A 19,027-nucleotide genomic window follows, 5' to 3' on the forward strand; every position below is an offset into this window, starting at 1 on the left:
TACTTCCGGCCCCGCCCGCGCCCGCGCCGCGCGACCCGGATTGGCCCGGGCGGCGGCCCGTCGCGTCGCGCTGCGGAGCCGTCGGAGCGACGCCGCGCTCAGTCGGCGGTCCTGGAGCGAAGATGGACGCAGGTGAGGGCCGGCGGTGAGTGGGGCCGCCGGGGAGGCCCTAGCCGAGCCGCTGCGCGCCGGCGCCTGGGCTGCGGCCTCGCCGGCGCGGCACGGGCACGGGCGCGGGCACGGGCACGGGGCGGGGCGCGGTCCTGAGGCGGCGCGGGGCGCGGGCGGCGTCCGCGGGCGGCCGGTTAGGGTCTGACAGCCCAGTTAGGGTCGGCGTGTCTGGCGCCCCGGCGGCCGCTCTCGGGGGCCCGAGGGCGGCCAGGACGAGCAGGGGCGGCGCGGGGCGCGGGCGGGGGCGCCTGGAGGTGCTGCGGGGCAGGCGGAGCCGGTCTCTGACGCGGCGGCGGGAAGCTTTTGTCCCCCCCGCCCGGAGTTAAGAAGGGGAAACTTCAACTCTCACAAAGTACGTAGGTAGGCTGCAGGCGAACGACATACTTAAGTACTCACAACGCACGCATTTTTACTTCTTCAAATTCAGTAACCAATAAATGATCCCAGCGTTCCCCGTGATTGAAAGGACAGACTGACTCCGCCTCATCGTGTCTCAACTTTTTGGGAGCTTAACAGCAATGCAGAGTGTGCGGGGACTGGGTTGGGAGGGTGTGCGCGCATCCGTACATATGTGTGTATCTGTGTGTGTGTGCTGTTTTCGTCTGTTTTTATTGTGTTTCTGCTGCGGAGGGGACACTTCTTTAATTTTTGCTGGCACGCTATTGGGGATCTTTGTCCAGTATCCTTGAAAGCATTCTTACACCTCGAAAGGCTTTCTTTTTCCATCCCACAGCAGGGCTATTCCTTTTATAAAATCTGTAGGAAGTGATCTGTGTTAAGAACCCTCGCAACGGTACAGACTCTCCTCTGGCTTAATTCCCTCTGTCATCCTGGATGACTTTGTTTTTGCTTCATTTCTCTCTTCCTGGACAGCAGCTGCAATAGACATTTACTGGACTCTCAGTTTGGAAGCTTTGACATAGACCTTTATGGCCAATATTTCAGTGATTTGTGCATCTTGTCAGTTCAATGTGTTAGGTAGGAGAAGGAGATGGTAGCCATGATTCCCAAAACGTGATGTTAACCAGATGTGTTGTGAAGCTGTTTAAAACAAAAAGGACTACGCCCCTGGGTGGGGGAAGGAATAGAATTATTTACTTACTAAGACCATCCCTTGAGAGACTCAGGGTAGAAGGCACGGTTTTGTGGTGGTCATCTTACCTTAAACATGGAAACTGTCATGTTCAAGTTAAGAGCATGATGGAACCTTCATGGGACCCTGATCCCTGCTTCAAAGCAGAGATGTTTGCATGTGAGGGCCTCTGCTGACGTCTGTGTCTCTAGGGTGTTGTGGATCAGTTTTCTTTCTGACCTGATGCTGTGCGTCCTTTGGGATCATTTAATGTCCAGCCTGCCCTGATTCCCGGAGTTCTCACAGGTTTTGCCTTCCTGGCCAAACGTTATGCAGTTCTCGTGGTTTTTACAGTCATCCGTTCAATAGCTGTGTTTATTACTGAGTGTGGGTTTGTTTCCAGCATTGTTCTAGATCTTGGGACTAGAAAAGTGAACGAAATAGATAAAAAGCATGTCCTGACTGACATGTTAGACGTGACACCCACGGTGTGGCTTGTGGGAGAGTGCTGTGGGCCAAGCAGGAGGGAGTTGGAATCACCAGGATGGCCTGGAAAGATCTTACCACAGAGGCAGCCAGTTTTGACCGGGACTCAAAAGCAGCCTAGGGGGAAGGGCATGTGGTCTGCTCCGGGAGTGACCAGTGGCCAGGGTGCAGTGGGTGGGGGTGAGCGAACTGAAGGCAGGGTAGCGACGAGGTCTGGTCGTGGGCCTTGTTGGCTCGTGGGGCGGGCATGTGAGTGGAACGGGGCTGCTTTGGGGGCTTTTCCAAGGAGGAGTAACGTGACTCGCACTGGCTGCTCTGCTGCAGAGGAGCAGAAGGCCCGCCAGGAGGCCACTGCGGTGAGCCAGGTGCCAACCTGGAGGGCTCGGTCCTCGTGGGGAGAGGGGTCGAAATCAGTGCCTCTGCAGGTCGGGGCAGGAGGGCTGTGGCGCTGGGAAGTGTGAGGGCCAGCCGTGCGTTGAGTGGCGTTTGAAATGCCACAGTCTGTGGCTTGAGCTGGGAAATGCAGGCGGGGAGACCTGGGGAGCTCCGCTTGCCCGGGAGATGTCAGGAGGAGGGTCTTGGACGGGGTGAGACTAAGGCACCTGCTAGACATCTGTGTATTGTCCAGGGAGCCTCGGGTCTGCAGGCCTGGAGCCGAGGGCGGAGGCCTGGGCTGGAGGTAGACATGTGTGGGACCGCTTTGGGCGAGGTCTCTACGGGCCTGAGTGGGAGGGGAGGCAGGGCTGGAGGCCCAGGGCTGCTGCCAGGCTGCGGGCTGCAGGCGGCAGGCAGACCCCAGGCCCGTCCTCAGAATGCGCTGTGGTTGGCACTGAGCTTGGCATGCTGTCGGCTCCTTGAGGACAGAGTTGGTGTCTTGTGCTTCATCTTTGGGCTTTGCCTGTGTCTGACAGGTGGTTGGTGATGGAAGAAGTGTAACTTGAGTTGCTGGTGATGCACATGGTCCTGTCCTGTGGGTGTTCCCGGGCTGCAGGGTTTGGGTATAATGGAAATCCGCATGTTGGTGTAACATGTAGGGGATGAGGAGGGCAGTCAGGCTCACTGGGGGCCGGCCGGTGAGTTCACTAAAGTGGCCTGTGCAGTGTCCTGGTACCCCTGAAGTTCCAGCTTTCCTTCCCTTCCACTGATCTCCTTCCCTTCCTTCCTGTTTTCATTGAGAACTGCTGTTCAGTCGCTCATTCGTGTCCCACTCTCTGTGACCCCGTGGACTGCATCAAGCCAGGCTTCCCTGTCCATCAGCACCTCCCGGAGCTTGCTCAGACTCATGTCCATCAAGTCAGTGATGCCATCCGACCATCTCATCCTCTGTCATCCCCTCTCCTGCCTTCAATCTTTCCCAACATCAGGGTCTTTTCTAATGAGTCAGCTCTTAGCATCAGGTGGCCAAAATAGTGGAGCTTCAGCATCAGTCCTTCCAATGCCAGTATTTTCATATAAACTATTTGGGATTTGAAAAAAAAAATAACAAGTTGCAAACTTGTTGTTTTAAACATAAGCATGTTCGTATGGAAGAAAAGAAGGGAAGACCCTTCTTTTGGTTTTATTCTAAAAGTATACGTAACACGTATTTACAAAGTATAACACGTATTTACAGAATACAATCTCTCAGAAATATACATGTTTTGGGAAAATGTCTTTGAAGTGTGGTACATTATACTAAGCTCTACACAATTCTAATGGTGCATATTTTTTGTGCTTTTCCCTGGTTGAGTTATCATGTAATGGAGACTAAGTCATCTGGTTATGTTTATTGAGCACAGTTTGCTATTTTTCAATCATGTTAATAACATTAAATGGAAACATTTTAAAAATAGAATTGCCATTCTGTTAGTGGACTCTCTGCTTTCTCTTCCTGGTGTGATCAGGGACACCTTGGGGAGGAAGAGATGACTGGGTGGAAAAAAGTGTTTCTAAAAGCCTTCTCTCTCAAAGTGGATGGTCTGTGTCTTGCTTCTACTGTGTCCTCTTACTTCAAATCGGAGTCAGTACCTGAGCACCTGGAGACGGGCATTCTTTGGGAAGTCAGGCTCCTTTTAACTCAGGAGGCGCGTGAGCTCCATAGACGAGGATCCCGAGGTTCCCCTCGCTGGTCTGTGTTGTGAGACGAGGCCTCCTCCGGGTCGGGTGTGAAGACTGCTGGTCCTCAGCCGGTGGAGCTGGTCAGTCTGAGGGCGAGTCAGTGCAGGAGCTTCTGAGGATGGACTCCTCTTGTGGTTCTGTCTGTGTGAGGCTTAGTGATTGTGAACGTTCCTTTAAAAATGGGAAGGTATCAGAGTTTCTATTGAAGTCTTTCCTGACCTTGTGTTCTGCAGTGTTTTCTGTCCCACGGAAGCATGAAAACATATTTTGGCTAAATTAATACTGAAAACGAACAACAGTGGCGTTTGGTTCGGCGGAGGGAGAATTGAGTTTCCTCGGACACGCCTTACGGCCTGAACTCACGGGGAGGGGGCCAGAGGGTGCTGGCCCGGGCTGGGGTCCCGCGTCTCTGGCGCCAGCCTGCGTTCTCATCCCGTGGGCAGAGCTGGCCGCTTGCCCTAGTTCCTGGGTGAAGAAACAGGCTCAGAATTGTGAGTCGTGTGTCAGCCAGCAGGTGGGTTCTTGGGGTTTCCAGCATCAGATCTCAATAGAAAGTCGAAGAGCAGAAGTGAGTGGAATTCGGAGGGGTCTGTCCTTCCTTCATTGCAGAGGCCGGGCCTCAGGTCAGGGGTGGTGGTGGGGGTGGCGGCTCGTGTCCCACCCCCCCCACCCCCCCCAGGCTGAGAAGCCCTTGGCTCTGGCACAGAGCCACAGGTCCATGGACCTGTGCTGGCGCCGGTGGGCAGGCCCGTTCTCAGGGCCAGGGCTGGTCAGGTCACTTGGGTGACCGGGCTGATTCTGGAGGACATTGTCCCTGGGTGGGGGGGGGTTGCAGCTTGGACTGTGGAGATGGGTGTGCTGCCCTCCCCGCGCCCCCCAGGGAGGATCAGGGTCTTGCTGCACGTGCTGATCCATTTCTCTGGCTCCTGCTTTACCAGTGAGTTAACTGGCATAGAGGAAGAGGGTGTGGGCTGCAGACCCCCGGGCGCTCCACAGGGCACAGAGAGGGGAGCCGGGCCCGGGGCGTCCTCGGCCGATGTGAGAGGAGCCATGACCTGTGCCTGGAAGGGTCCCGCCTCCAGGAGGAGCGGGAGGTGTGGGTGTGCAGGACCCCTGTCAGCTTCCTGCCCACGTGGTCCCTCCAGGAGCCTTGGGTGGTGAAGACTGTGAGGCTGCCAAGCCTGTAATGTTGTTAGTCACAGCGGGGGACTCGGTGATGTGTTAACAGGGAGGACACCTGTTTCCCCTTCCCTCTGAAGTTGGCTGTGTTGCCTATAAAGTCGGCGCTTTACCCTGAGAGCCATGCCTGCTTCCTGGAGTGTGCCTTCTTGAGTGAGAACCCGCCCAATGCGGGCGGCTGCTGTCACTGGCATTCAGAGCAGCCGTGTCTCCTTTTCTTGCTCATCTCACTGGAGGCTGGATGTCTCCGGAGCGTCTCAGGGCCCTCTGATGTGTGTGTGTCCCTTTGTCCCCGGAGCGCTTCAGGGCTCAGTAGGCAGGTCCACCTTGGGTTCTGGGCTGCAGTCCTGCAGGGTGAGTGTCACTGAGATCAGACAGGTTCTGTTGGCGCTGCACCCTTGGAGTCATCCTGGCGGGCCTGAGTCCACAGGTGTGTAAACCTCAAGGTCTGAGAAGGCCGTGCCCTCTGAAGATGTGGAGACGGCTCCCATGGGCAGAGACACAGATGTGTTCTCTCTTTGAGAAGACAGAACTGTAGCTCATTCCTGCTCGGTTTTTATAATCACATGCACAAACAGAGAACCCTATGTGGAAAGGGCTGGAGAGAAACTTGGAGGTTGACTTATTAATCCCTGATTGCAAGCCAGCCTGGCAGACGCGGGGGATGCACGGACGAGGCAGGCCCTCAGACCAGGTGGCCTCGCCCCGGAAGCACAGGGCCCCCCTGAGCCCGTGGGGTTTCGGGCGATGGGCAGGAGACAGAGCTGGCTCCAGTGTGTGGTGTCGCGAGCGCTCTCTGCGCCCTGGGACCGCAGGTTGGCTGAGCAGCAGTGGAGCCATTTGGGGCAGGCAGGCCGCGTGCCTTTGTCCTTGACGTTGGTGATGCACGCTGACCTTGGAGCCCTTTGTCTGCGGGCCTCTCGTGAGCCCTCCTCGGGAAGGTTCAGGGCTGCGTCCCAGCTGTGCTGCAGGGCATCCTGTCACATGTTCTAGTGACGGGTGAGGAGCTTTCCCCACCCAGAGGCGCCCCTAGCCGTGAGGGCCCCACAGGGACCCATGACCCTCCGCCCAGCTTTCCCGGGGCTGGGGGTGCGGGCTGGACGCTGTGAGGCGCCAGGACTCTGGACAAAGAAACGCAGGCAGGGCCTGGCCCATCTGTGAGTCGGCACAGACGGCTCCTGCAAGGAGGCACCAGGCTGCAGCTGATGCTTTATGTTTTGTGGCCTTTGCATTTTTATGTTTTGTTTTAGTAAATTATTTTCGTTTACCAAAAAGTAGGGCTGTTACTGAAAAATAAAGCCAGGTGTGGGAGAAACTCATCTCATGTCTTTGATTTTCCGGAGAGCTGAGTGGAGTTGCGGGTGGAGGGGACGGGGGTGCTGTTGGAGCTGGTGAGGCGGCAGCCGGGAGCGGGGTGCCTCGGGCGCCCCATGGGTGTGGCTGAGCTGCCGCATTGGGAACCCAGGACAGAGGGAGGGTGTCTGCCGGGCTCTGGGCATCTCTGAAGCCACGCAGTGGGCGGCCCACAGGTGGACATGGCGTATGTGCAGCTCCGCAGGAAGTGGGGGTGCACCCCAGGCTCCAGGCCGCTTGGCGCCCAGGCCCCGGGCTTCGCGCTGGTTTCCGAGAGTGGCGCCCTGGCCCGCCGTGCCCTGCCGGACTGCTGCTCTGCCTTGCATGCCGTCCAGACCGGCCTCGCGTGCAGTGATGGAGGTCTGGGCCCATCTGTGTTTGTTGTTTAGATTCCCGTCTGAAACAGTTAGGGGCTTAAAGTGTTAGTCACTCAGTCATGTCCCACTCTTTGTGACTTTGAGGACTGTAGCCGCCAGGCGCCTCTGTCCGTGGATTCTCCAGGCAGGAACACTGGAGTGGGTAGCCATTCCCTTCCTGGCCCAGGGGATCTTCCTGGCCCAGGGATTAAACCCGCATCTCGGGCACTACAGGCGGCCCCTCTGCTGTGTGGGCCTGGGCCTGCTTCCCTCTCCCCCTGCAGTCCGCTGGGCGCTGGCTCTGCTGCCTGGAACACTAGAGGCTGAGGAGGAGGGGGCGGGGCCGCTGCCCGGCGCAGAGGCCCCCCGCCCCCCAACTCCACGTGCGCTCTCTGTGCAGAGACGCTGTGCGTGATCTCTGATCTCGTTTATAAAATCAGGAAACGGCCATCAGAGTGTGTCTTTGGTTTCCATAGCTACTCTGACCTACGACACGCTCCGATTCGCTGAGTTTGAGGATTTCCCTGAGACCTCGGAGCCCGTCTGGATCCTGGGGAAGAAGTACAGCGTCCTCACAGGTACAGCCCCGCCGAGCCGCCCTGCTCTCCTGCAGAGAGTGGCGTGCTGGTGAGTTGTCTGTGACTTCCCGAGACACAGGCCCTGGACGCTTACCGCTGTGTGTGCGTGCTCCTCCTCTCACCCTCTAGAAAAGGACGCAATCTTGGCCGATGTGACGTCAAGACTCTGGTTTACGTACAGAAAGAACTTCCCGGCCATTGGTAAGTACTGCCTGCTACAGCCTGTGGTTCAAGCGGATCTCAGCATGTCAGGGGCTTGTCCCTGGCGCCACCCTCGGGCAGCCCTAGCCACGGACGCGGCGAGGTCTGCGCCTGCTGGTTGCAGAGCGCAATCGCAGCCCAGTGCCCCTGGTCCTGCTGCGCCGGTGACGCTTCTGACAGTGAGCCACACTTGCTCACTGGGGCCTGGGGCCGGGGCAATGAGCCACACCCGATGTTGACAGTGCAGAGCGGAACGCAGCAGGAAGTGCATGGCCCCTCTCAGTGCTGAGGCCGCCTCTGCTCCCGGAGGCCCTGTGTCTACACGCTGGGCCCGGGTTGGAGCTGGGAAGCCCTGCTCGCACCCGTGAGCTGTCCCTGTGGGTCCTGCTCTTGGTTCTGGGCCCTGAAGAGCAAGCTTCTCTCGAGCCAAGGCTCCTCACTGTGGCCCTGGTGGTGGGCCTGGCCGCCCCCTGTTGGAGAGCCAGGGCCCGAGGCTGGGACCAGGAGGCGGTCGGTCTCCTTCAGACCCTCCTCAGGGGGCTGCCGTCTGTCTGCGGAGCTCGGGAGCCGGGGGCACCTGCCTGCCCCAGGGCCGCATCCCGTGGCGGGCTTGTCAGATACCTCAGGCGCTCTCTCGCTCCTGCTGGGCCCCAGATGGGGCTGAAGCCGCTGGGCGGGCGACGCTGTCCGTAGGTCTGCTCTCTGAACCCCCCGGGCAGGGCGGCTGGTGGCAGCCTGCGGCCGTCAGGGCGGAGCTCAGCGGCTCTCCCCGCCTGGTCTGCGCTGCTGTCTGTCCAGCAAGACTGCTGTGCAGGGTGGGGCGACCCGTGTGCTGCCGAGGCCGCGCCTGCAGGCGCTCTGCCCGCTCTGCGCCCGCCGTCTGGGGCGGGCTCTGTCCGCCGTGCACCTGCGAGCCCCGCCGCCCCTACCTCGGGCCTGTTGCACACCTGGGGACACCGCACCCACTCTCTGCTTTACTTGTGAGGCTGAGGTCTCTTCACGTGTGTTCAGACGTTCCGTTTCTCTGTGACTTATTCACACATCGGCCCTAATGAGGGGATCGTGAAGTCATTTCCCTCGGCGTGAGCGGGTCATCAGCGCAGAGTGAGCCGCGCAGGGCCGGACCTGGGTCTGACGGCGCGCGCCTCTCTCGCCCTCCACGGCAGGGGGCACTGGCCCCACCTCGGACACGGGCTGGGGCTGCATGCTGAGGTGCGGACAGATGATCTTCGCCCAAGCCTTGGTGTGTCGGCACCTGGGCCGCGGTGAGTCTCCGCGGGGTCAGTTGCGTTCTCGGGGGGCAAGGACGGTGGGGGGAGGACGTCACAGTCACACTCTTGGGGTTTCGGGATTTCTTTGTAACAGCCTCAAAGTTTTCATTGATTAAAAAAGTGGCTCTGAAGACGCTCATAAGCGTTTGTGTTTCAGAAGTGATTTTTAAACCACCAAACCATTTTTCACTTCTGTGTGGATCTGCTTTGATGTGTCGGCATGTGTATATTTGAAGTCCTGAGGAACTTGGTTCTTCCACTTGGGGAGTTTCTCAGGAAGTTTGGGCGCCACGTATGTTTTGAGTGCTTTATAATGATGATGGCTTTTCGCTTGCATTTGGTGAAACTGAACTTGCGTGTTTGTCTCCCGTAGACTGGAGGTGGACGCAGCGGAAGAGGCAGCCAGACAGCTACTCCAGCGTCCTGCAGGCGTTCCTGGACAGGAAGGACAGCTGCTACTCCATCCACCAGATAGGTGGGGGGTTGCGGCTCGTCGGGTGTGGGCCTCGAGGGCGCCCCTGTGGTGAGAGGCGGGGATCTGCCCGAGCTGACGTGCTGTCAGCCTGGCGTTGGTGAACAGCAGCTTGCAGGCCTCGCAGGCTGCTCCTTGGTGCCCCACCATGGCGGCACTGCCTGTGTAGATGCCCCGCTGTCTCGGCCAGCTCGTCGTGTCCTGTTTCCACCCGGGGGGGGGGGGGGGGGGGGGCGGTGGCGGGGGTGGCGCGGGCGGAGCTCTGTGCTCACTGATCTGCATGCCGCCCCGCCTCAGTCCCCTCCCCCAGTGGGTCTAGGGTGGGGCCTGCGGGGGTGCAACTTGAAGAGAACGGGTTCCTGCGGGCGGCGGTGGCCGTGTCCTGGCACCAGTCAGGAGCTCCTGTGAGGCAGGCCTCCCAGCCAGTGTCCGGGGCCACGCCGGGCGGGGTCTCGTCCTGGGGCTGGGCGGAGTTGGGGACGCCAGGGGTGAGGCTCGCCAACCAGCTCTGTCTCTTGCAGCACAAATGGGAGTCGGCGAGGGCAAGTCCATCGGCCAGTGGTATGGGCCCAACACCGTCGCCCAAGTCCTCAAGTATGTGCCTGGGGCGCTCAGACTCACCCGGGTCTCTGCTGTTGAAGGGAATGAGGGGCCTTTTACTCTCTCGGGGTCCTTTGCAGGACCCTTAGGAGGCTCCTTAGAGGTCACTGTGCCGAGTGGTCTCAGGACTCAGAATCTGTTTTTAGTGAGGATGGATTCCTTCATCCCAGTGTGCCCCCTGGGCCCTGGGAACCCCTGCAGAGCCCTCAGTTCAGATAGAGCCCCTTCCTATCAGACAGTAATTTCTCGGCCACAGGCGCCCACCCAGCACGGTGCCTCCCTCTGTGCTGTCAGCTCAGCGTGTCGGGGGGCGAGGGCTGGGGTGACTAGGGGTGGCCGGGCTGCCTCAGGCTGGGCGAGACCTGGCCTTGGCTTCTGACTCTTGCCCGTGTGCTGGCCTGATTGGGAGGAGATCCCTGAAGGGCTCCTCGCAGGACCTTCCCTGGGCAGCGGTGGCGGGCAGCAGCCATGCGTCTGGAGCCGGCAGGCTCATCGGGCTGTCCCCGCTTCCGGTAGGAAGCTGGCTGTCTTTGACACCTGGAGCGCCCTGGCTGTGCATGTGGCGATGGACAACACGGTGGTGATGGCGGACATCAGTAAGTGAGCGGGCTCCGGGCTGAGGGCCCGACGGCGCCAGCCAGGCAGGGCGGGAGGGCGCTGGGGGCCCTGCTTCTGGTCTCGGGTGGAATCATCAGTGCCTGTGCGCTGGGCCTGTGTGCTCTCCGATGCCCCCACGAGGAATGCCACCGCGTCTTCCTGGCTCCCAGACGCTGCCAGAGGTTTAGAGTTCGGAGGAGGACCCAGATTCACGAGGTCTGGAGGCAAAGACGTGGTCTAATTGTCGTCACTGACGGAAAAGCAGAGAGTTCAGACACGCTGACAGTGTGAACCGGGCTGGAACCCACAGGTGGGGGCCTGGTGTCACCGAGACCCCCCCCCACTCACAGGGTGCAGCATGGGGTGGGCCGCCTGGGGGGCGCAAGCCGCTCCTGTCTCAGGCCAGGCGTGGGCGGACCCCGGGCCATCAGGAAGGTGTCCTTGTCACAGGAGAATCTCTTAGTCAGCAGAGCAGAACTCAGGTAAAGTTGAGAGACAGTGCAGCAGGTCGGATATGTCCACAGGGCAGTTCTATAAACTGATGCGGAGCAGGTAGGGGAAAAGGACAGGATCTTAATTACCTAGAAATGTCAAGCTTTCTGTCTCAGCTTTTGGGTCAAAAAGTCAAGCTTAAAGATTACATGTCAGAAGCTGACGTGTACTAAACTCAGGGAAAAGCATATACCTTTAATACTGGTGATGACGTATAAAAGTGACAGGGAATGAAGTATTGCTCAAGAGCCTAGGAAAGGACCAATAAAAGTGATGGAAGGAACTTCAGAAGAATGGCGTCAACAAAGAGAAATGCAGAGATTAATGATTTAAAAGGAGATATGTAGAACCACTACCTTCTAGAGCTGGTTCTTTGCAACAATGTGCACATCACCAGCAACTGCATCTGGGGTGAGGAGAAGCCCCGAAATCTGTGTCTGGAAATTAGGGGAGAGCTTGACACTGACCCCTGTGCATGGGTTTCCCTGGCCCAGCAGTTCTGTGGCACCCGCTGGGCGTGCTGCAGTTCAGCTCAGTTCTGAGCCCGTCTGCAAGCCTGCAGGGGGCATCACACCCGCAGGACCACCTGACACCCACCCCGCCCCCCCCAACTGAAGACCCCAGGGCAAGTCCAGGTGGTCGCCCATGCTTCTGACAGACTGGTTGGAGGCTCCATGACCCTGCCCTTGGCTCTGTGACCTTGCTGGAGCGGCTGGGAGACTGAGGAGCACTTCACTCACGAGAGCACGGGGTACCCAGGGACAGGACTCAGAGGCGGCCGATGGGAGAGACGCTCGAAGTCCTTTCAGCGTTTATGGGGGTGGCACTGACAGGCCCGAGGGACCGGGTCACCATCCGCTGGCGACTGAACTCCAGCGCTCCCCTCCCTGGAGTGGCGTGGAGGGGTGCCTGCATCCAGCCCCTCCCTCAGGGCTCTCCAGAGCCCCCAGTGACAAATGGGGACGGCTCCACGGTGCTCCTCACTCGGGAAAGTCCGAGGGTTTGGGGGCACCCACTCAGGACACACCCCTGGCCCCTTCCGATTAGCGATGGACTCAGGGTGTTTGATGGGCTCTGAGGAGTCACAGAGTGAGCCCTGACCCTCCACTGCGCACATACCTACCTTGGGTGTCTGTCGGCGCTCTTTGAGTAAGTAGATTCATGGATCTTTCTTTTTTAAATTCAAGGTGTTTCCCCTTAGGGTCGTGACTCACTGTCCCAGACTCGGCTGGCTCCTTGCCAGGGTTCAGGCGTGTTTGTTGTTGTAACTCCTCTTTTCTGGCATTCTCTCTCTTGTCCCGTTGGTTGGGAAGGGTGTCCAGGAACCACGGCTGGGGGCCTGGGGTGCTTGTGGCTGCTGGAGGGTCTCCTACACTGAACTCGGGAGTAAACCTGCTCCCTGAGGGATTGGAGGGTGTGTTTAGACAGAAGAAAAAGAGAGCAGAACCGTTTCCGCTTGATGCTGTCCTTGCTGAGGGGGCCTCGGGCCGGTGGTCAGTGCTGCGTCCACCCGGCTGGGGGCTCCACAGGGCTTGTGTTACCATTGCTTCCCAGGGGCACACAAGTGCTCTCTTGCCTCACTGTGTGTATGCTGTCAGTTCAGTTCAGTCGCTCAGTCTGTCCCACTCTTTGCTTCCCCATGAATCGCAGCACGCCAGGCCTCCCTGTCCATCACCAAATCCCGGAGTTTACTCAAACTCATGGACATCGAGTCGGTGATGCCATCCAGCCATCTCATCCTCTGTCATCCCCTTCTCCTCCTGCCCCCAATCCCTCCCAGCATCAGGGTCTTTTCCAACGAGTCAGCTCTTCACATGAGGTGGTCAAAGTATTGGAGGTTCAGCTTCAGCATCAGTCCTTCCAATGAACACCCAGGACTGATCTCCTTTAGGATGGACTGGTTGGATCCCCTTGCAGTCCAAGGGACTCTCAAGGGTCTTCTCTAACACCACAGTTCAAAAGCTGTATGCTGTAGTTGACAATGAAAGCTTGAAGTTGGATACACGCAGAAAAGCTGCGCTGTGTCTTCCCTGTCGTGGCAGGTTTGTCTTAGGCTCAGTTCCCAAGTCTGAGCTGTGCTTGACGCGCTGGACTGTTCACAGCTGTGTCTGCGGTGGCGGACTCGCGGCTCCTCCTGTTCAGCCCCTGAGAACGCGTCTGCCTCTTGCAGGGAGGTTGTGCAGGAGCGGCCTTCCCTGTGCCGGGGCCGAGGCCTTCCCTGCAGACTCCGAGCGGCACTGCAACGGCTTCCCGGCGGGGGCCGAGGACGGCGGGCGCGCGGTGCCCTGGAGGCCCTTGGTGCTGCTCATCCCGCTGCGCCTGGGGCTGGCGGACGTCAACGCGGCCTACGCGGGCACGCTCAAGGTGGGTCTGTGCCGGCCCCTCCCCTCTGCCCCTGGGTCGTGCCGGCTCCTCCCCACAGCTGCCCGCCCAGCCCATGGCTGGGCCGACCCCGTGTGCACCTGCGAGGTGCCCCGCCATCCCCTTCTCCCCGCCTGGGGCTCCCCCAAAGGACCTGCCGCCTCAGAGTCGGGAGCCCTGCTCTGTGAGGGTGTGCTGGCAGCCCCCGGGGGCGGGGAGGAGCCCCTGCTCACACCCCCGCCTCCCCGTAGCACTGCTTCCGGATGCCCCAGTCCCTGGGCGTGATCGGGGGGAAGCCCAACAGTGCCCACTACTTCATCGGCTACGTTGGTGAGTGGGGTTGAAGGAAGCGGGTGGTCTTCAGGGTGTCCCCCAACCCCGGACACGAAGCCTCCTCCGCCAGTCCGACGTGGCTTTGGGGGCTGAGATGGGGCCGCCCTGCCCTCACTGACCCGCCCACCCCCCATCCAGGGGATGAGCTCATCTACCTGGACCCCCACACCACGCAGCCGGCCGTCGCGACCGCTGACCGCTGCCCGGTCCCGGATGAGAGCTTCCATTGCCAGCACCCGCCCGGCAGGATGAGCATCGCGGAGCTCGACCCGTCCATCGCCGTGGTGAGTCCCGGAGTCATCGCTGTCCTGCTGCTGCTCTCGGAGGGAGGGCCCCCGCTCCTGTAATTTCAGAGTCGTGCGCTTACCGTGATCCAGAAGCGCAAGGAGCGGCCCTGGCCCCGCCCCCTGCCGCGGCCCCCTCCCCCGGGCTCCCGCCCTGCGAGCTTCGTGCTCTGTGCTGTCCTTTCTGAGCTGCTGTGTCTGCCGGGTGTCCTTTAAGAATGCACCTCCCCGCTCATGCTCTTCTGACAGCAAGACGGGAAGGGTTGGTTCGGCTCAGAGTACATTTATGGGAGGCCAGGGACCGCTGGAAATCAGAAGAACCTACGGGTCACTGGAGCCGTGGACACGAGGCATTTGGTCCTGAGAAGGGGCGACCCCAAACGCACTGCCTGTGGGTCTGGGTTACTCCCAGAGGCCCGTGGCCCCCGGGAGGGCGTCAGTGGTGGTCTTGCAGGAGCCCGCCTGTGAGCTCCTCAGAACGAGGCGGGGTCTGAGGCTGGTGGCAGGGATGCTGGTGGGTGGCCGACCCTCGGGGGCCGGGGCGGCTCGTGGGACACAGGCCTCCGTCTTTCCTGTCCTCACCCCGGCCCGCGTGGTGCCCGGGCGCCTCTCCTCGGCTCCTGCTCCCATCTCTCTCTGGGCGGGCTGAGCGCTCCCAGTCCCCTCACGACCCTGGCGCTCTCAGAGCAGGGACTCCGAGTGGGGGGTCCCCGCGTCCCTTCAGGAGGGCCAGGCCAAGGGCGTGGCGGGAGCTGGCTCCTGCTGTGCCCAGGCATCGTCATGACCAGGCCCTTCTCGGTCCGTCTGGGCGGAGGTGGGCCTGGGCACTGCGGCCAGACAGCGAGGCGGCCCGGTATGTCCAGGGTGCATGGGAGGGCCGGGCAACCCCACTTACGGCGAGTGTTGGTTGCAGGGGTTCTTTTGTAAGACCGAGGATGACTTTAACGACTGGTGTCAGCAAGTGAGAAAGGTTGGTGGTGGCTCCCATCTCGTGGGATGGGGGGGTGGAGGCTGGCCGGGGGTATGGGGTCCAAGCCCCATGCTCAGCGGGCCTGCCCTGCACTGGGCTGCGCTTGCTTCGCCTGCCTGGGAATGCCTGGCCATCCTTGCTGTGGTCACAGACCCCCTGGGATTCCCAGTAGTCCTGGGGTCGCCCGGGAAGGCTGCCCGGCCCGGTGTGTCCTGCCTCTGCCGTGGCCTGACGCGCGGTCTGCTGACAGCTGTCCCTGCTGGGAGGCGCCCTGCCCATGTTTGAGCTGGTGGAGCAGCAGCCTTCCCATCTGGCCTGTCCTGACGTCCTCAACTTGTCCTTAGGTGAGTCCAGACGCCCAGGGTCTCAGGCCGGGGTGCAGTCTGCGTGATGCCCTGGCCTCCCCAGGGCCTGTTCTGCTGACCTGTGGCCTTTCACATTGGCCTGAGCCCCGCGTGCAGCTCCCTGGGGCTTTGTGAGGGGCCCCGGGGGGCACACCACGGGAGCCTGCTTCATGCCGCCCCAGGCTCCTGGGAGCTGGGACATGTTAGGCCTTCTGCAGCAAAGCAGCCGCTGGGGCTTGGTACCTGTGGCCCCGTGGTTCTGGGGGCACCTTCCCAGTGTGAGTGGAGCTCGTGGAGAGGGTACCTGCGGTGGGGCCAGGGTGCCCGCGCCACTGGGCACAGATGCCCACTAGGCCTGGGTGGTGCTGCTGAGCACCCTTCTGTGGGGTCCCTTGTCCCTGAGTCTCAGGGCTGGGCTCTGCTGCCTGTTCGGACACCGCCAGGAGCAGGGTGCCCCAGCTGAGTAGTCCCAGATACCCCACCCCCGTCCGCATCCAGGCCGCCCTGACAGTCGGGCACTCGGCAGGACATGCTCCTTGCAGGGCACGCGGGTGGGAAGCGGGGTGAAGCCTGTGTGCCCTCGGGCACTTGATCCTCAACCCCACCCCCCAGACTAAGTGACCCACGCCTGCGTCTGCCGAGGTTTTGTTTCATTTTTTCTAGATTCTTCTGACGCGGAGCGACTGGAAAGATTCTTTGATTCAGAAGATGAAGACTTTGAGATCCTGTCCCTCTGAGAGTCCTGCAGGTGGGGACGGTTTCACTGGCCCTCCAGGGGCGCTTGGCCGCCGCGTCTCGTCCACCCGCTGCCCGCCGCCCAGCGCCCCAGCCCAGCCGCCTCCGCCTGACTGAGGCCCTGGGCGTGCGCTCCTGCTGCACTGCCAGCCCTGCCCGGCGCCCTGCGCCCTCCTGGCCTTGCCGCTCACCTTGAAATTAAAGCCCTGTCTGAAGTTCCGTGATGGACATGGCTGCCGCTGGGCGTGTCCCAAGACAGGCTCCGAAGATGCAGTCTGCAGGGCACTGTGGGAGAAGGGGCCAAGGACCTCGGCGGGGCGTCCCGCGTTGGGAGGAGAGGCGTGGGTGGGGGTGGGCAGTCAGGTCCAAAGATGTTGCTGTGTGTGGTGCCAGACGGCAGTGCCGCCTGCCCGGAGCCCCGGGGCGGCTATGGGCCCCGCACTGCTGCTTGCTTGTCTCGCCCGCTTCCCCCAGGGTAGGGGACTTGGGCAGCTCGACGCCCCTGGAGCAGCCCCTTGCCTCACCCCTCCTCAGGGCCTCCCTCTTGGCCAGCATGGCTTCAGACGGTTTGGGGCCCGAGGGTCAAGCCTTCCACGTGGCGTGAGGTGGGCGTGCTGCTCCTCATGGCAGGAGCACACCTAGACCTGCTCACGCTGACCCAGGGCCACCTGCCACCTCTCAGCCTGCGTTCGGGCCCCACTAATGGCCTGTGTCCCACCAGGAAGCGCAGACTGGCTGGGAGCTCGGGTGGGGGCGGCCCCCCTCCCAGGAGCCCCACCCATCCCCCACCCAGGGGGCAGCGGGCACCCTGCCCCCTGGGTGTTGTCGACCTAAGTTATTTCATCTCCCTTTTTGTCTCCTCCCCCCTGCTCCGTCCCTCAGGCAGAGCTGGGGGTCTCCGTTTCCCCTGCCACTGGCGCATGGGGTCTTCTCTGCTCTTGCCGGCAGCAGGGGCACCAGGGGCGACCACCGGCCAGAGGGGACTGTCTCGTGTGTTGGGAAAGGCTTACTGAAGAGTGTTCACTCTTAGTCGTATAGTTCGCGGTTCTTTACTGCAAATAATAACAGTTTCAATAGAAAACAGAATTCGTGTCTTGATTTCCCTGGAGCTGTCATGGTGAGAAGAACAAGGGTGGTATTTTCTGTTTGAAAGAACCCTCGCGAAGGACCTGGTGGACACGCAGGACAAGCTCGTGGCTCCCAGGCCCGGGCACACGGCGCCCCCTGCACGGACCCGCTCTGCAGCGTGTGCTGCCTCTCACTTTGTGTTCTGCTGTCCAGTCGCTCAGTTGTGTCCGACCCTGACCCCGTGGACTGCAGCACGCCAGGCTTCCCTGCCTTTCACCATCTCTTAGTTTCTTCCGATTCACGTCCATCGAGTCAGTGATGCCATCCAACCATCTCATTCTCTGTGCCCCGCTTCTCCTCCTGCCTTCAATCTTTCCCAGCATCAGGGTCTTTGTTCCAGTGTTAGCTCTTTGCATTAGTGGCCAAAGTATTGGAGATTCAGCTTCAGCATCAGTCCTTCCAGTGAACACCCGGGACTGATCTCCTTCAGGATGGACTGGTTGGATCTCTCGAGTCTTCTCCAACACCACAATTTGAAAGCGTCAGTTCTTCAGCTCTCGGCCTTCTTGATGGTCCTACCCTCACATCTGTACGTGACTACTGGAAAAACCACCCAGTGGCTCAGCGGTAAAGGATCCGCCTGCAGTGCAGGAAAGGCAGGTCTGATCCCTGGGTCGGGAAGATCCCCTGGAGGAGGAAATGGCAACCCACCCCAGTACTCTTGCCTGGAGAATCCCGTGGACGGAGGAGCCTGGCGGGCTGCACGCCATGGGTTGCAGAGTCAGACACGACGGCAGCTGAGCGCCTCCCACCTCGTGTGGTTTGTGTTTAAAGTGACGCGCAGGGAGGTCAGGCTGCCGCTTCCTCACGGGCGTGGCGTGGCCGCGGTGCTGGGCGCTTGGCGGCTCCCTGAGCAGCGTCCCTTTGGTGCCTCTGGTCACCCCCAAGGACTGAGCAAGGCCACTTGCCACGCCTGGGAGGTCCTGGTGGGAGTGCTGGAGCTACACTGAGCCCTTTCACTCCCTGCTTCCGCCCGTCTGCCCGCTGCTGTGGGCTCAAGGGGGCCAGAGCCAGACAGGAAGTGCCGCAGCCGGAGCCCGAGGCCTGGCTTCTAGAAACAGCCCGCTTGGCTTCTGGAGCCTCCACACTCTGGCCGAGGCGCCTCTCAGGACTCTGGAGGTCAGAGTTCAGCAGGGCTTCCCTGGGGCCCTGGCCAATTCTTCTCCAGATCCCACACCCCGGCCCAGCACCCCACATGCATACACCGCCCCCCCCCGGCCAGCTTCGTCTCCCCTGACCAGACCCTTCTGCCTCGAGGGACCATAAGGCCCCGTCCTAACCTGGGCCAGAGGGTTCCCCGTCAGGGGCCTCCCGCCTCGGCCTGCAGCCTCCCTGACGACCAGCACTCAGGACCCCTGCCCATGCTGCATTTTCGCCCCCCAGCATGTGGCCTTGGTCGTGTGGAAAGGTCAGAATGCAGGCCGTGGGGGTTGCCCACCACCCCCGTGGACGACCTCAGCACTCTTGAATGCAGCGGTCCAGTTCCATGCATGCCTCGTAACTGTTGCTGCCCTGATCTCAAGTGTGTGCTGCTGGCTGGGTGGGTGCACACGCAGGCCTTTCAGGCCAGCGGGCACCCGAGGCTGGCCTGGCGCCTGCAGCGGGGCCCTCTGTGAAGCAGCCACACAGCAATGCAGGTGCAGGGACACTGGCCCCTCTGTCCTCCCGCGAGGGCTGGGCTACCCCTCCCTGCCCAATCCCGTGGACAGGCAGCACCACTGTGCAGGGGGGCGGGGGCTCTCCCCCAGCTCCAGCCCCTGGACCTCTCACGTGGTCTCCTTCTGCTTGGGACCCAGCCTCCTGCCCACACCCGGGAGGCGCCGAGCCCCACAGCGCCCTGTAGACAGGGACCCTGCCCACCGCAGGGCTTGTCCTAGAGTAACCGTGGGACAGGACGCAGAGGATTATACAGCTGCGTCTCCCATCTCAACAGAATGACCAGCAATG

At 60.9% G+C, this 19,027-nt stretch overlaps 1 protein-coding gene across 2 annotated transcripts; it reads left to right on the forward strand.

The window, feature by feature from the left end:
- Positions 1-40: 40 nt before the first annotated feature.
- On the forward strand, positions 41-17,095 carry ATG4B (autophagy related 4B cysteine peptidase). Of its 2 annotated transcripts, none has more exons than XM_061122689.1 (13): positions 41-132; positions 7,191-7,292; positions 7,422-7,493; positions 8,660-8,758; positions 9,138-9,239; positions 9,758-9,830; positions 10,353-10,432; positions 13,096-13,289; positions 13,538-13,616; positions 13,758-13,903; positions 14,817-14,873; positions 15,124-15,217; positions 15,881-17,094. In XM_061122689.1, exons 1-13 carry the CDS (start codon positions 123-125, stop codon positions 15,952-15,954), a joined length of 1,182 nt encoding a protein of 393 aa, XP_060978672.1. In that variant the 5' UTR covers positions 41-122; the 3' UTR covers positions 15,955-17,094. The 2 variants fall into 2 exon arrangements, with proteins under 2 accessions (XP_060978672.1, XP_060978673.1); XM_061122690.1 differs by having other exon boundaries at positions 90-145; positions 15,881-17,095.
- The last annotated feature ends 1,932 nt before the right edge of the window (positions 17,096-19,027 follow it).

This window comes from Dama dama, chromosome 20, assembly GCF_033118175.1.
Source record: "Dama dama isolate Ldn47 chromosome 20, ASM3311817v1, whole genome shotgun sequence".
NCBI lineage: Eukaryota > Metazoa > Chordata > Mammalia > Artiodactyla > Cervidae > Dama > Dama dama.

What these genes read in the sequence shown, in the direction of transcription:
- ATG4B (XM_061122689.1), top strand. An exon ending in GAAGTACAGCGTCCTCACAG is followed by an intron (nt 7,293 to 7,421) that starts GTACAGCCCCGC and finishes CTCACCCTCTAG; the next exon opens with AAAAGGACGCAATCTTGGCC. An exon ending in AAAGAACTTCCCGGCCATTG is followed by an intron (nt 7,494 to 8,659) that starts GTAAGTACTGCC and finishes CCTCCACGGCAG; the next exon opens with GGGGCACTGGCCCCACCTCG.